This window comes from Lissotriton vulgaris, chromosome 6, assembly GCF_964263255.1.
Source record: "Lissotriton vulgaris chromosome 6, aLisVul1.2, whole genome shotgun sequence".
Lineage (NCBI taxonomy): Eukaryota > Metazoa > Chordata > Amphibia > Caudata > Salamandridae > Lissotriton > Lissotriton vulgaris.
This window is the reverse complement of record NC_141694.1, coordinates 977,828,385-977,844,145: the sequence shown is the minus strand read 5'-3', so window position 1 is coordinate 977,844,145 and position 15,761 is coordinate 977,828,385. Positions and strand designations below refer to the sequence as shown.

Below are 15,761 nucleotides of genomic sequence, written 5' to 3'. Positions count from 1 at the left end.
TAGCTGTAATCTGTAAGAGCATACGTGCTCAGATTATAGTACCATACAAAGTGTGCCATTTGCCCTACGAAATTGCAAGTAATCACATGGATTCAGACTTCCAAAGACCATGGGGATATAGTCTTTCTTGGTGGACACAGTGCTTTCTGCCACCTGTTTCTTAACTGCTTACCTTTTTTCTTTATTTCGTGTGAGGATTTATATGAAATGTGTTGTCTTTCAATTTTTTTCTGATTTCGTCAATGACAGTTTCATCAAAGTAGTCACAATCCTGTTTAACTTGCTGCTCCTGTTGTGGGCAATCTGCGATCAAGTTACATAATTTATTAATAAAAGATCAAAATAATAATGAGCAGGTAACTTTACCATATTTCAATTACATGCTTATTCCCAATCATCTCTGTACTGAAAAGAACATTTACAGAAACATAATTATCAGAAGACACTGCTACTAGGAAGGAAAAGAGAACATCATATACTTCACTTTCCAAACACAACTGAACTTTCCCTGATGTACAGTCATCATGGAACTTTTATGAAATCATATAACAAAAGCTTGCTTTGATGTAGTTCTACATACTGAAGTGCTGCTGCTTTTTAAGTGCTATGTTTGAAAAATGTTACCATTAATTCGCTGGCAACATAGGTCACTGAGCTGAATGTCCAGCAATACAAACAGTGGCCCAATTCACATTATGATAATGCCAATGTACATTTCTTTTTTTTTTAAAGTCTTTATTGAAGCATTTTTGACATTTTATCCCCTCCACAATTTTACAGGGAAAAAAAACATAATTCTGTATAACATAATTAAATCTACAGTGGATTCACCTCTACCCCCCTCCCCCCCAAACTTGAGTAAATACATAGCCAAATAAGCAATTGAAAAATAATACCACAGTTCATAAAGTCTGACCATGTTTTTTGTATCCAAATTACAGGAAACATAATATGCATATTCTTGATATAATTGCAAACAGATTAAATAATATAATTATCCAACCTGATTCTGTATTCAACGTGTCAGTGGGTCCCAAATTTTCAACCCAATTTCTTGTTTCTTTCTACCTTTTTTTCGATATATGGCCTTTTCTAGATTATATGTGGCCAAGAGTCTGGCCCGCCATTGTTCAAAAGCCTAAGGGTTATAATCTAACCACACCGAAGCCAAACATAATCTAAATACAGCCGCTGAAATAAAAATAAGACCTTGCATTTCCTTGGGCCGTAAATCTCCATCTAGGCCGAGTATTAGTTCTGTCATTGTTATTTCAATTTGTGAGTTAAAGATTTTTGATAGAAAGGTGGAGATTTCCCGCTGTAATGTGCCCAATGTGACACGTGTTGCAAATATGTGTACAATATCTACCTCGTGCTGCTTACAACGAGGGCAATCTGTACCTCTGCCCGACCCCCATTTGGCGATCTTGTTCGGGGTGTAGTATAACTGGAAAAAAGTTTTATAATATTGGGCTTGGAGGTTGGCCGACATTAACCACAAATGAGATGCCTTAAGTGATTTCTCACAGGTATCTTGCATCACGTCTAATTTTTCGTGCCATTTTGATATATATTTTGTGATATCATCTGGTAGAACGGATATACGATTAGTGTAAATACCACCAATTCTTATTGTAGGGGTACCAATTATTGTGTCGATTAGGTCAATTTTTTTTATTTGGCCGGGCCTCCCTCTTTCTTCATTACGATATCTCTAATTTGTAAAAAATTTGATTGGTTTAATCCAAATTCTGATTTTAATTCGTGAAATGATTTGAATCCTATATTGGAATAAAGGTTACCACACTGGGTGATCCATGCCCTTTGCCACCTTATCATGCACAAGTCGTTAAATATTTCTGGTAGAATAATATTTCCCACTAGCGTTGTGTAGTAAGAAAATCTCCCAATCCCAAACAGCTTTCGAACATTGTTCCAGGCTGAGTATACACCCCTTAGGGTTTTAAACCATACTTTTTTGTAATAACAGTTGTATGTTAGTCGCCAGAGATGTGCTTTTGTTTCACTACCTAATATTAAACCCTGTGGTGTCGGAGTCGTTCCTTCGCATACTGCATCGCTATATGAGGTCAGAAGTATTTTGCTATACTGTATGATCGTGGCCCACCAATATATTTTGAAGTTCGGTAGTGAGAGCCCACCTCTGTCTTTCGGGAGTGTAATATATTTAAGTGCCCTATGCGTTTTTTTATAATTACAAATAAACTGTGAAAATAAATTATCAATATCCTGAAATATTTGTGTGGTGAAGTCTAAACAAATCGTCCGGAAAAAATATAAACATTTTGGGAAATATAGCATTTTGATGACATTGCATCTTACTACTAAGGTCAGATGAAGATTGTGAATTCTCCGGAGCATTTGGCTTGTTTGGTTTATGAGGGGCTAAAGATTAATTTTGACCAGATTGTCTAGGTCTGATGTTATATTTACTCCTAGATATATGGCGTTGATAGCTACCCATTCATCAGGATATGTAATCTTATTATTAACGACTATCTGAGATTTTTCCTGATTAAGTTTGTATCCTGAGACCTCCCCAAATTGTTTTGATTCATCTTCCATTGCTTTCACTGCTGTGCTAGGGTCTCCGGTAACTATTGCTATATCGTCTGCATAGGCTAGCGTCTTAGTATTGCCATTGATAGTTTTAATCAGTGAAATTTCCAAGTTTGATTCTAGTTGAAGAATGAAAGGATTAATGAAGATAGCAAACAGTAAGGGAGAGCACGGACAACCCTGTCTTGTCCCTCTGGTAACTTTAATACTGCCGGTCAGCTCTCCGTTTATTGCGATAACCGCTTCGGGGTTTATGTAAAACATACGGATGGCTTTGATGAATCGGTTACCGACACCGCACCTCGATATTGCTGTCCACAGATATTGCCTGGAGACCCTATTAAAGGCCTTCTCGGCATCTAATAGTATTAGGGTCATAGGGTCTCCTGCCACTTCTGTAATGTCGAATAGAGTAATAACCCTCTGGACATGATCGATGGTTGATCGGCCCAGAATGAAGCCGTGTTGTCGTGGGGAGATGATTTTGCGTATATATCCAGTCACATCCCTCATGTCAAGATAGAAGATAACTCTAACGACTAGTATCCTATTTGATTTTTAGATTGTATCCATGTGTATCCCCTCCCTGTGTTTGGAATTATAGCTTTAACGACTAATCGCCTGTGGAACTGTTGGAATATAGCCAGGTGTATCCCTTCCCCCGTGTGAAGAGATAACCCTATCCACTAGAGCAAAAAGAAATGTGTTCCTGAAATGTGTAACGTAACTGATTCTATGTAAAGTGCCTTGTAAAGGGGCAGCTGAAATTCCAGGAGCCTAGTCCCGACAGCTCGACGACTTCGGAGGGCTGGAAGAGGTCCCCCGCTACACGGCGGAGGAGGGCACTGGACATCGAATGCTGTCTTATGTAAAGCGCTCTGATAACCTAATCGGTTCAAGATCCTGAAATGTGCAACGTAACTGATTTTATGTAAACTGCTGTGATAACATGTAACGGAACTGGTGCTATGTAAAGCGCTCTGATAACCTAATCGGTTCAAGTTCGCGCTATAGAAAACTCTAAAAATAAATAAATAAAATAAATAAATAAATATTGCGCCAATCTAGTTGCCAGTAATTTCGAATATATTTTCGAGTCACAGTTAAATAGTGTGATGGGGCGATAAGATCCTAATTGAGCAGGGTCTTTATTTTTATCTATGGAAAACTGCGATTTTAGCACTGACCCATGACCCTGGTGGTTGTCCCCCATTGAAAATGTATCATTAAAGTTGTTAAGATTTCCTTCAACGGTTTATAAAATTTGGCTTAGAATTCAACGGGATCCCGTCCAGCCCTGCTGCTTTCCCCGGGGGTAGGCTATTAATTGATAATAAAATTTCCACCCATTCTGGACTTTGTGCCAAACTTTCTTGGTCTTCCATAGATAATCGTGGGCTATTAGATTGTTCTAAATACCGTTCAATTTTACCTTGATTTTTATCCGTTTCTGTATACAAATCCTGATAGTAGTCATGAAATGCATTTCTTATTTCTAGTTGATTTTGTGTAAGACCTTTTTTGGGATAATTAATTTCTTTAATTGTATTTGCCATGGTTTCTTGTCTAGTTCGTACCACCAAGTGGTGTCCTACTTTTTCGCTAAGTTTGTATATGCATTCTTTATTTACCATAGCCTTTTCTATTGCTTTTTTGGTCAAAATATCTGCCACTTTACTTTTTGCAATAGCTACCGTGGCCAATGTTTCTTCAATTTTGTGCCCCTCTTGTACTGCCCTCATCAGATCTTCCTCCGTTTTAACTAATCTATCCTGTAGTACTTTCATTTCATTTTTTGTGTCCCAGTTAAGGTTGAGGGAGAATCTTAGCGTCTCTCCCCTTATTCCTGCTTTTAAGGTATCCCATACAGTTTCGATTGGGGTGGTCCCCATATTGTATTCTAAGAATTCGGGGATCCACCTATTTAAGCATTGACAGTACTCTTCATTCAGAAGTAAAGCACGCTCAAAAGTCCATCTATTCTGACTATGGCCCGAGCCTTCAATATCCATACTGATGATTAATGGATTATGGTCCGATAGTACTCGGGGAAGTTTCTCTATTGTGCATTTAGATGATATTGTGTTGGATATCAAGATGTAATCTAACTGTGTCAATTTATTACGTGGGTGGGAATAAATGTATGGCCTGGATCTGTGGGGTGTTTAGCTTGCCAGCAATCCCCTAAACCATGTGTGGTGCATGTTTCCTGAAGTGTAGTGAATACCCTTGGCTTCCTTCCTTTGTATGTAAAGTTGGCCTTGATTGCCAGTCCGGGGGAAGATTCAAGTTATAATCACTACATATAATGAAGGGGGGTGACCAGTGTGCTAGTTCATTTAAAATGAATATCCATAATTCTGGGTTGTCTGTTAATGTCCCGTATATGGAGCAAGTAGTGGCCTTCTTCCCTTGACCTAATAAGCACTCTGTTATTGCCCAACGGCCTAATTTATCTAGACCTAGTAAACTGTAACCCCCCCGCCGATTGCAAAGATGGCTACCCCCCTTGTCTTCGTTGCCTGCGATGTAGAAATGATCAGTCTGTTACCCATTTTTTCAGTAAATGTTGCTGTGATCCTTCCACATGTGTCTCCTGCATGCATATGATATTGGGACCTATTGACTTAAGTCTGATTGCCATCCTTTGTCTTTTTTTAACGTCATTAAGGCCGCATATATTAATAGTTAAAATCCTTAACTTGGCCATGTTTTTTGAGGTATCTGATTCAACCTTACACTGATCTTTGTCTTGGTAACTTCGTTTCTGTTTGCGTTTTTATTACGTGGATGTGTCATTTTTCTTTTCTTTTTTCGTATTTTGAATTCTCGTTTGCCTATGACTACCTGTATTTTATTTGCTTGTGTACTCTTAAAGCCCGCCCTCCCCCTCCCTCACCACCCCTTGAGGCTTCCTGAATCCCGAAGGATCCAGGTGTGGGCGTCAGTCTGGTCAGAGAGCCGCAGCCCGCCCCGCCTTCCGATCCCTGATGTGCTTAACATAAAATACAACATGCATGTGCCGAAAGTAAAGTTCCTCAGTATATTAGGGGATATCCATTTTCAACATCACTTGCTTTCTGGGTCTTGTCTACCCGCTGGTTTTTGTTGTCTTTCTGTTTTGGAGTTGCTCGAGAGAGAGATTTCTTTATGATACGCCTGAGCTTGAATTTCACTCGTGAACCTTCGTGTTGACCCATTGATAATGATTTTTAGTCTGGCTGGTTCTTGTAGGAAAACGGTGGCTCCTATTTGCTCGAATGGTGTAATTAATTGCCGAAGCCGCCACCTCCTTTCCACCGTGGCATGTGCGTAATCAGGTCAAGCAAAGAACTTGAACCCCTTATATTCCCCGTTTCTGTTGGGCCGTGCTAGATCGTATATTGCTTCCCGGAGCAAGAAATTCCCAAAGTATATCAGTTCTGCTCTTGGGTATTGTGAAGGGTTGCTGACTCGTTTGGAAGGAGTTAATGGAAAGTGGTGCACACGCTGTACCTCCCTCTCCATTTCCCACGACTGGAGTTCAGGGAAGGCTGTCTTAAGGAGGGAGATCATGAAGGCCCTTATGTCTTTTCCTTTTACACCTTCAGGAATTCATAGGATATGGAGGTTGTTTCGTCTTGCTTGGTTTTCATGATCTTCGACCTTTAGCATTAGATCTTTTATGATACCATCTTGATCTTTGCCTTGCATTTGGAGGTTAGCAACATCTATTTCCAGATTTTCAGGACGTTTTTCCACACTGACCATTCTGTCTGATATTTCCTAGCAAGTTAGACCTACTTTTTTAATGGCTCCTAGTAGCTTTTGTATGACGACCTGGTTCTTTTTATTGTCTGTTTTCACTTCTTCATGCAAGCTTTTAATTGAGCTAAGTATTTCACTCAGACATGGTTCTGCTTGTTTGACCGTCTGCCTTGTGCGTCCCAGTTGGTTATGGCCACTCCCAGTAAACTCATTCGTGATAGTTTGATGGTGTTCTGAGTCTGATGTATATTTGGGAGTTAGATTATTTACTGTATATTTTGATTGTTCTGTATTACTCTCTGGGTCTGTGGTTTCCTCGTATATCACTTTATGATGTCTTTTTTCTCGGGGTGTTGTCTGGACCGGATTCGTTTGCTTTCTTGCTTTTTGCCCCAACAAAATCTGATAGTTCTGAAAGTTCTGGATTTGAGGGATCAAGGCTATGATCATCGCTGGAGTGACTTCTTTCACTAGATATCGAGGCCCCGGTTTCATAAATATCTGAGTCAGAATCATCAGTAAATACTTGTGTTTCGGAATATTGTATTATATTTTTTGTTTCGGTTCCCATCTTATTGCCTGAAGCGTTGTCAGGCGGTAAAGATCTATAATCTGACTTTAGACTTGTGGCGTGGTTCAATATTTTACCAGCTCCAGGAGCTACAGGATCCACCCTATTATGCCAGATGGGCACACTCGTTCGATCCTCCAGGTCCCCGTATTGGGCTCTTGGATTTGCTGGTTTGGGTGAATCACTTATCCCATCTTTTGATAACGGGCAAAAATATTTGAGATTTTCGGTTGAAGCTCAATCGGCTGACCAGTAATTTTAGAGGAAGCTTTCCAATTCATGATTGCTTGTAAGCATTTTGCCTTTTTTGCCATTAGTTCCAGATTGTCGGGGTCGCTACCTTCTGCGTCCTCAATTTTCTCCTTCCCTGCGTCCTTCCTTTTCCCCTTTTCTTTCATTTGCTTCTCTGTTCTTGTAGGCTACTTTTCTGGGTTTTTCTCAGTGTACGCATCTTTCTTATCTTTGTTCTTTTCTTTATCCTTGTTATTCTCTTTGGGGTTGTCTTTAGATTTATCTTTTTCTTTATCTTTATTTTGATTCTCTTTTACTCTGGCCCCTCTAGTTTCGGGCCTTCTTTGAACTTACTTAGATCTCTGAGGGCCCCCTGCGCTCTCGATATTTTGGGTAGTCTCTAATTCTCGAGCATCTTGCACGTCTTGCGCGTCCTGTGAGTCTTGCACGTCTTGTGGTTCAAGCGCTCCTTCTGCCACTTTATATGGGGGTTGTACAGCTTGATCAACTTTCACGACTTGATCTGAATTCTTAGCGAGGTTGTCGGACTCTATCTCCCCATTTTCCAACATTCTGCTCGTTTTGGAGCTTAAATTTAGGTTTCTTAGGTTTCTGTGAGCTAGGCTTGAATCTACAGGCTCTGGCACTTGCACTTGCTCTTGATCTCGGATGCCCTTGCTCTCATGGGGCTCTTGATGTCTTTGGTTTTTTTGATGCTTTTGATGCTTTTGATGCTTTCGGTGCGTTTGGTAGTTAAATAGATATAGCTTTAGCCTATTTTTTTTTTACTTCTTAGGGGTCTTGGGGGACTTTTGCGCTTGCCCAGGCTAAAGACACCTGGAGGTACACACGTATTTCTGCTACAGTAGCCCCTGTCTCCCTTAATGCACTCCCTGCCAGGCTCCTACTCCCGACAATCCAATGACTGGATCTTTGTCTGGAGCCTAGAGCCTTGAGCCTTGAGCCTTGATCCTTAATCCCTTTCACTTTGAGTCTTGCGCCTTGATTTCTTGGATGGTTTCTCCGATTTACAGTTTTTAGCATTTTTTAGCGTTTTATTTCAGTGTGCACTGTATCACTGTATCACTGTAGCACTGTATCCCTCGGTCCATGGGTCCATGGGTCGTCCTTAACAACGGCCCGTGCGAATCAATCACCGATTCTGGTGATTCTGCTACAGGACTGTGAGGGACTGCGAGGCAAACGCTGGCGAGCAGAGCAGAGCAGGCAGAGGATAACGGAGAACACTGGAAGAAGGTCGAGAGCTCGAGCTCGAGGGCTCAATAGGTCAATGGTTCAGTGGTTTTGCGGTACACGGCGAGGCAGGGGAAGTGGCAGATGAAATCGGGTAAGATCGGTAAGATCAGATCGAGTCAAGCCTGAAAATTAGTCAAGCCCGAAAATTAGTGAGCAAGCGAGTGACTGTCAGCACGCCCACTGTCTGCTGTCTGCGATCGGCGGTCTGAAGCGCTGTTTGCTAAAGCTGTAATTTATATTTTTCCCAAAGACTAGGGCTGTGAGAAAGACCATGGGAATGCAAGATTACTTGTTGAAACAGCTTGTGGGCACTTAGAACAGTGAGCATTCAGGTTAATTGACTGATTGTTCCTTTCTTTCCTTTTGTCAACACTCAGCATGCACCTCTGCTAACCCTCCACTGACGCAGCTTATACGGCAGTCTCTTGAATCCCTTGCGTCTTAATGAGTTTGTTTCTCGTTTGTCTTTTGTCTTTTGCCCAGTTCGATGACATGCAGCCGCTCCCGGTTGTTTAACTGGCTTTGGGTAATTATTAATCTACAGTGATATGTGGTAAAGAAAGAAGATTCCCCCTTGATATTGATATTCCTTAATTCTTAACTAGCCCGCTACCACAACAACATTCACTCCAATGCCGCCTCTACTCACGGAAACACCGGACACAATATTGCATAATTCCGTCCAGTTCACCACACGACTTTGCCTCTCTGCCTCTCTGCCTCTCCACCACTCGGAGTCTCACGGCTTCTCACGACGTCTTACTGCTTAACCTCAGCTCTTGCTCTCTCTTCTTGTGTCCGTTGTACACGATTGTACACGATTCAGCACCTCAAAAGCCAGTACATTCCACCAAAGACGAGTTGGACGATAGAATAATAGGATAATCCATAGCTAACAATACTACAGTGGCAGCATCTACCAATTCTCAGGACCGGACTGACGGAGCGATGCACAGCGACTGCTCACACCGGCGCCATCTTGCCATTCAACTTCTTCGTCTCTATCTTCAAATGTACTTTTCATAGGGAGTTCACTGAGGTGTATTATCTGATGGATAGTCCAGGCTACTTGAGTCAACCACTTTCTAGTTTCAAATTTTGAGATGTCCTACTCTACTGTGGTCCACTTCAGTAAATGCATATAGCATTGGAAAGAATACGGTAATGTTATTCATGTCTACGTAAGTTTCATTTTGGTAAAATATTATCTTAAACACAAATTGTCCCCCTCAGGTTGCAACCCAATAATCTCATTTAGAGTTTGACGGAAGTACAGTTGTTCCCACGCCACTGAGGGGCTGATCACCTATAAGGCTGGTGGATATTCAGGCACCATTATTAGGGTTTGGCCTGATGGACTGCCATCCATCACACTGGTGGATGGTCCATCAGAAGAATGAGAATCCTCCATCTACTGTAGAAAAGGTGAATGTTATCTCCAACACCAGAAGCTCACAGGAAATCCACAAGCAGGAGAATGACCTGCACAGGAGAGTTTACTCCCTCACTTCCAGGGCACACCAAGATGACCTTGCAACTAATGTCTCTTAACCTCATGCTGAGGGAGGAAAAGGTACTGTCCTTACTCTATACTGAAGGCACTGTGGGCAATGTAGGTGGAGGGAAGATTGGTAAGTACCAACACTCCCTCACAATAACTAATTCACCCACTCTTGCACCCCTAATCCCCAACATAATTTTCTGCACTAAAGAAAATCTTTTCACACAAGTATGATAACTGATGTCAGTCATAACTCTCTACATTCACTATATGTTGATTATTTCACTTATACTCACTCTGGCACAACATTCTCTCTAACATAACTCATATACAAAACGTCACCCAGGTGTCATCTTACATTTAGAATTCACATTACACACCCCATAATTGTAGAAAACATGTTTCAAGTTACTCAAAAGAATGTAGGCTATACTCACTATTATCAGATGCACATAATACAGACTCTCTATCTTTATCTGATATAATTTAAAAAACAGTTTGTGGCAGCAGAAGTTTTAATGAATTAATCCTTCTCACTCTGGCACAACATTCTCACTAACACAACTCATTTACGAAACATTACCCAGGTGCCATCTTAGAATTGGAATGCACATTACACAACCCATAAATATAGAAGTTTCAAGTTATTTATAATAATGTAGACCCTCTTCCTTCACTCTTATCGGATGCACATAATACATACTGGGTATCAAGATCTGATAAATACAAAACAAATAATTTGTGGTAGCAGAGATTTTAACGGATGAATCCCTGTCACCAGGACTACAATGTTTCAGTTCTGGTTTTGTGAATTCTATTTCATTCTAGGATAATCTTTTTATTTATTATTCTAATGTACAAAAAATAGTTTGAATTATACCTAACAGCCAAGGAATGGAAAAGTGGAGTTATATAACATTTAGCTATTTTGTCCAATAAGTTGCACTTTATTTTTACACACATTTTCATTACACATAACTTTAAGCCAGATGTTCTTGCAGAAAGTGTAAGAACTACTTATTTTTATTCAAATAACAAACACACATCCATGGCTCCATCCACATAGAAACTGAAATAGAGTTATGTATTTATCAAAGCACTTCAAAGTGACCTTTGTCTGCTGACCATGGTGTTTTTTTCTGTCTCAGTGAAGTCTCACTATCTTTTGGAAAAATACTGTGATACAAAGTATGAAAAAAGTAGGGGTGGTGCTGCAGCTTTGGTGTGTGTCTAGCTTATAGACCCAACTCTATATATGGGGGCTGAAGGAGTGACAAAGAATCAGCTAAAGCAAATGTCTTTGAATCACCGTCATATTGCCAACAGATGTATTTTCATGTTTAATTATATACTACTGTTCTTTGCCCTACAATTAAACAAAACTCACTGTGAATGCCTAATATTTTAAACGCACCAGATCCTCAATGCTGACATTTTATGTTGATACTGTCCTCACTAACTTCCATGGAAGGCTAAGATTGTTCTGTATTTAAAATATTGACAAACACCTGTTTGACAAACCATTCACACAGTGTTTCTATGGCATTGTAAAATGGACCCTGGGATAGGAGAGCCAAACAAAACTATGTTGGCATTTCACAAACACTAGCGCAGCACTGAATTATGAAACCGCAAATAACCTCACTTTATAGCAATCTTTTGCAAGATTTTGTACATTGATCAGTAGTGTAAAAACTAAATTGGAGGGCAGTTTGAAATTAGAGGCATTAATAACGCCAAATGTTCTAGAGTTAATATATTGCTTATGATCAGTAGTGTAAAAACTACATTGAAGGGCAGTTTTAAATGAGAGGTATTAATAAAGGCCAAATGCTTTAGAGTTAATGTATTGTTTACAAATGCAAAAAACAATCATTGCCTACATATTTTTATTTTTTTATAAAGTGAAGCAAGATCTCATTCATCAGACTCACCTGCATTCGCCACTCTACCTAAGGAAACAAGATCAAAGTGGGAGTAACACTCCTACCAATGAGGATGATGTTCAAGATCTGTCTGGCCCATCAGATTTGTGTGGACATTGCCTTACGTCTCCCCCTTATTTATTTAGTCACTTGGCATCGTGCTCAAATGACTCCTGAAGGATCATCTCTGCACTGCACAAGAGGAAAATGAGAAAATCTAAAATAGCCAAGTCTTAAGCCCCTTCTTGCAGGAAGGGAAGGCAGGGCAAGAGCAAAGGCCAAAAGAAAGATTGTTCCATTGCTAGGGGGGCAGTATAGGAAAATTATCTGCCCCCATATCTTGAGGTGCAGATGCGAGAAATCACCAAAAATGCCTTGTCCCACGATCTCAGGCTTCTAGAAGGAAAATAAGGATCTAACAGGGACTACAGACAAGCTGGCCGCAACTTACAGACAGCTTATTGTGTCAAACAGCAAAGCTTAAAGATGACAGGTGTAGTAATTAAAAGTCCTAGAGCCAGGTATATAAAACAGACTGGATTTAATGAAGCTTAGTTCCAAGTTAAGTTTTAAGTAGATAAGTAAAAGATAACAAAGCCCCATCATGAGCAGGCTCCCTGTTGCTCAGCCTGCATCCACCAACTGCCATCATCACATCTCCAGACCCCAAGCATTCCGTGATATCACACACATCCAACATTCCAAACATCATCAAGCACACCAGCACACATACTGGCTGAGCAGTAGGGAAGAGACATCTAGGGAAGAGGAATGGCAACACGTAAGTTATAACACATCCCCCTTTCTTGGGGAAACTAAAAGCAGAAATGATGCACATAAGTAGGAACATCATTAAATACATTACATAAGAAGAGATGGAAACAATCCACAATATACATATAAAATAGAAATGATGCAGATAAATGCAAAATATAATTAAATATAAAACACCAGAAAAGATGGAAGTAGTCCACCAATACATGCAAGAAATTATGGAATTGACCGAATACAAAAAATCAATAAACTGATAGAGATTAACCCCATTCCCCTCCCTTAGGGAAACAACCCACACCACACCAAACCGAACAGAGGTGTGAAACAAAACTGGGGCACACACCACCCCATAACTGCGACATAATACAGCACTCCCCACACTAAAATAAATCACACTGGGGCACTCACCACCCCACAAACTCACCAAATTAGGGCACTCACCACCCTAAAATACACTGCACTGGGGCACTAACCAACCCACAAACTAACCATGGTAGGGCACTCACCACCCACAACGTCACATAGTAGGTCACTGACCACCCCAAAATAAACAGCACTGGGGCACTCACCACCCCACAAACTCACCACCGTAGGGCACTCAACACCCTAACATAAACAGCACTGGGGCACACACCACCCCACAAACTCACCACCATAGGGCACTCACCACCCTAAAATACACTGCATTGGGGCACTAACCACCCCCACAAACTCACAGTAGTAGGGCACTCACCACCCTAAACTAAACTACACTGGTACACTTACCACCCACAACTTCACAAATAAATAGGGCAGTCACCACACCAAAATATACAGCACTGAGTCACTCACCAATCCACAAACTCACCACTGTAGGGCACTCACCACCCTAAAACAAACTGCACTGGGGCACTAACCACCCCACAAACTATCAAATGACCTCAGGACAGGATACAGCACCCCATGACCTCCCCTAAGATGGGTAGTTAGTCCAGTGTACACTGATACAGACCTTAGGCACAAACTACGACCTTGAACCCACACACCCAAAATGAGACATGCATTATAGTGACCAGCAATATAATGAATGAGAAAGTCCCGTGCTCTGGTGAGCGGTCTACCACCCCCGTCGCCAAAAATGTAGTAATTAAAAGTCAAGTTCAAGTTCAAGTTCATAAATTTGTATAGCGCACTACTCACCCAGAGGGTCTCAGACAGGTATATAAAACACGCTGGATTTAATGAAGCTTAGTTCCAATTTAAGTTTCAAGTAGATAAGTAAAAGATAACAAAGCCCCACCAGGAGAATCCTCCCTGCTGCTCAGCCTGCATCCACCAACTGCCATCATCACATCTCCAGACCCCAAGCATTCCGTGACATCACACACATCCAACATTCCAAACACCATCATACTGGCTGGGCAGTAGACATCTAGGGAAGAGGAATGGCAACACGTAAGTTATAACAACAGGCTTCCTAATAGGAACCAAAAAAGCTCTCTAAGGATCGACGAGTGCAAAGGAAGGTTACAGATTAGTTGCAGGTCGGTATTCTTGACCACCTGAAGTTTTGACAGCAGGTTCTCATTTACAGAGGTCAGCAAGGTGTTCCCATAGTCCAGGCAACTGGTGATGAGAGCCTGGCCCAGAGTCTTCCTAGCAGCATCAGGAAGGCAGGGCTTTTGTTAGAAGCCTCAAGGCAGATTGGTCCAGCCTCATGCCAAGATTTTTTACTGCCTGCTTAGGGGTAGAAGCCATACCAAGATGTGGGGGCCACCAATCGGCTGGCCATATCTCGATGTCCTTACAAAAATGTCTCCCCCTCTCCCTCAGGACACAAGATCTAGTACTTCAAGCAGAGTTCTAACTCCATTACATAATTGCCCCCACAAGCCCCCTGTGACCTCCACACCAACCACCTGTGACCCCACACCAACAACTGTGGCCACCCCTATCCTGGCTCCTGTCACAAAAACTGCAGCCAGGTAACACTACACCTGTGGCTGCCCACTGAACGTCAGAGTGTTTTGGAAAGAGGTGGGACCGGACCTACTGTGGAGAATGAGGCTCAGGGTGCAGTCACCAATGTCAGAACCATGAGTAGAGGACTGAAGTGTGCACCTATTTGGCATGAAGTACAGCTGGGTCCCATTACTGCATTTCTAAGATCCCAGAATGATCTCTTGAGGGCCCAGAATGATCTGTTGGAGCATCACCTGAATGTCCACACTTTACTTTCAAGGGTAGTAAAGGATGGAATCAGACCATTGTCTGCAGTAATGTCTCATTTTGGCTGTCATTTTCTTGTCAAGCACCATCTGCTGACGGGCACTGTCGCACACAGAACTGCATACCAACCTACCCCCACTGCCATTGACATCCAGGCTGATTCCTTGGCCTTTTGAATGGATTGTTCCTTGGGCTGGGTTAAGTACAACATACAATAATCCACCACCAAGAGATGCAAAAAGTGATATCCCAATGTGAGCATCTGGACTATTCTCCTTTTCCAATTGATGTTCACACAATACCAATACATACATACATAGAGAAACAAAGGCAACAGAGACCAGGGTCCATGTATTGGATGTTGGGTGCTTAATCGTCCCAGATCATGTCACATAAATGACCCAAATTGTCAAATTAAAAATTCCACTTTTGGGGGAAGCACTCCCAAAAGATAAATTATTCAAATAGCAAAGTTCTGTGAATTATGTATTTCATAAGATTCCAGAATTTCAGGGTGCAAGAAATAGGCCAAAGTCTTTTCTTCTTATGAAGGATGAGCTATTTTATAGAACATAATTTGTCCATCCATCCCAACCAACATATTTCATTCCATACTTAGAACTTCATTAGGGCTGAAAAAATAAACATACAAAAACTACAAATATATAAAAAGCATGAATTTTTTGACACACGAGTTTTAAATATCTTACAAAGAAATTAACGAGATTCGTGTCTGCACACTTTATATTGACCTCTCTTTTATTCTAGTTAATCAAATGTACATGCTCCTAAGGCTGCACTTGTCCGTTTACAAGGGCACATTCAACAGAAATTAATAGCCTTTTGATTTTGTCAAGGACACTGCAGCGAGGCACTGCTGTTGAGGGCTGAAGCATTACAAATCTTTCATGTTCATCAACAAGTATTTCAATCAAACTTAATTATGTAAGAATGGAGTTGTATTTTA

At 41.1% G+C, this 15,761-nt stretch overlaps 1 protein-coding gene across 2 annotated transcripts in view; it reads right to left on the bottom strand.

The window, feature by feature from the left end:
- The window catches only part of THEMIS (thymocyte selection associated), a 660,092-nt gene that overhangs the window by 126,410 nt on the left and 517,921 nt on the right, over positions 1-15,761 (bottom strand). For both annotated transcript variants that reach the window (XM_086927011.1, XM_086927012.1), the window contains exon 6: positions 173-303. In XM_086927011.1, coding sequence (XP_086783137.1) covers positions 182-303 — 122 coding nt within the window. In that variant the 3' untranslated portion in view covers positions 173-181. The remainder of the gene's footprint in view (positions 1-172; positions 304-15,761) is intronic.